This window comes from Nannochloropsis gaditana, assembly GCF_000240725.1.
Source record: "Nannochloropsis gaditana CCMP526 unplaced genomic scaffold scaffold1066, whole genome shotgun sequence".
NCBI classification, from domain to species: Eukaryota; class Eustigmatophyceae; order Eustigmatales; family Monodopsidaceae; genus Microchloropsis; species Microchloropsis gaditana.
In genome coordinates this window covers 5,435-6,085 of record NW_005802887.1, presented here as the reverse complement: position 1 = coordinate 6,085, position 651 = coordinate 5,435, and the positions used below count along the sequence as shown (strand labels likewise).

The window sequence follows — 651 nt, the reverse complement described above, 5'->3', positions numbered from 1 at the left end:
CTCCCCACCCAGCCAGCAGGACGATGGCCAGAAGGGAGATCCCTCCGCCGGCAATGGCGTGGAGGAGCTCCCGGTCAAAGAACGGGGAGAGGCCGTGGGGGGGGCGAAGCATCAGGTCGCCGTCTGCCGGCTCCAGGGTGAAGGTGACGGAGGCGCCCACGTCCATGAAGAGCTCAAGGAGAATGATCTGCATGGGGGAGAGGGGGAAAGGGGCGAGGAGGAAGAGGAGGAGGAGGGCGGCCTTGGCGCCCAGGTAGAAGGCTAGGGCCTTGCGGAAATTGGCGTGGAGCCTCCGGCCCTCCCTCAAGGTCTCGACCAGCGCCGTGAAGTCCTCAGGAGCTACCACAATGCCGGCGGCGGCCTTGGCCAGGTCCACGCTCCTAGGAAGAGCAGGGGGAGGGGGGGGAGGAAGGCAGGAGGCGAGGAAGGGCGGAGGGAAGAGAGGATACAAACGATGAGTGCCAAGAGATATCGATTGCCAGCCGGAGGAGGCAGCTTGAGGCTTCCTTCTGTGCATCAGCTGTCTCCCCTCTCTTCCTTCCTCCTTCCACTTGCTCTGCCTATCCCTTCTTTTTTGTCCCTACCTTCCCATCGCCAAGCCCACGTCTGCGGCTTTCAGGCTCAACGCGTCGTTCACGCCATCCCCCGTCA

The 651-nt window shown here is 63.7% G+C and overlaps 1 protein-coding gene across 1 annotated transcript in view; it reads right to left on the bottom strand.

The window, feature by feature from the left end:
* The window catches only part of NGA_0717400 (p-type had subfamily ic), a gene marked incomplete at its 3' end in the record, with an annotated part of 731 nt that extends 83 nt beyond the window's left edge, over positions 1 to 648 (bottom strand). The window contains exons 1-2 of the mRNA XM_005852590.1: positions 585 to 648; positions 1 to 517 (exon numbers count right to left, since the gene is read on the bottom strand). The exon at positions 1 to 517 is cut by the window's left edge and continues 83 nt beyond it. Coding sequence (XP_005852652.1) covers positions 1 to 517 — 517 coding nt within the window. The 5' untranslated portion in view covers positions 585 to 648. The remainder of the gene's footprint in view (positions 518 to 584) is intronic.
* Positions 649 to 651: the final 3 nt, after the last annotated feature.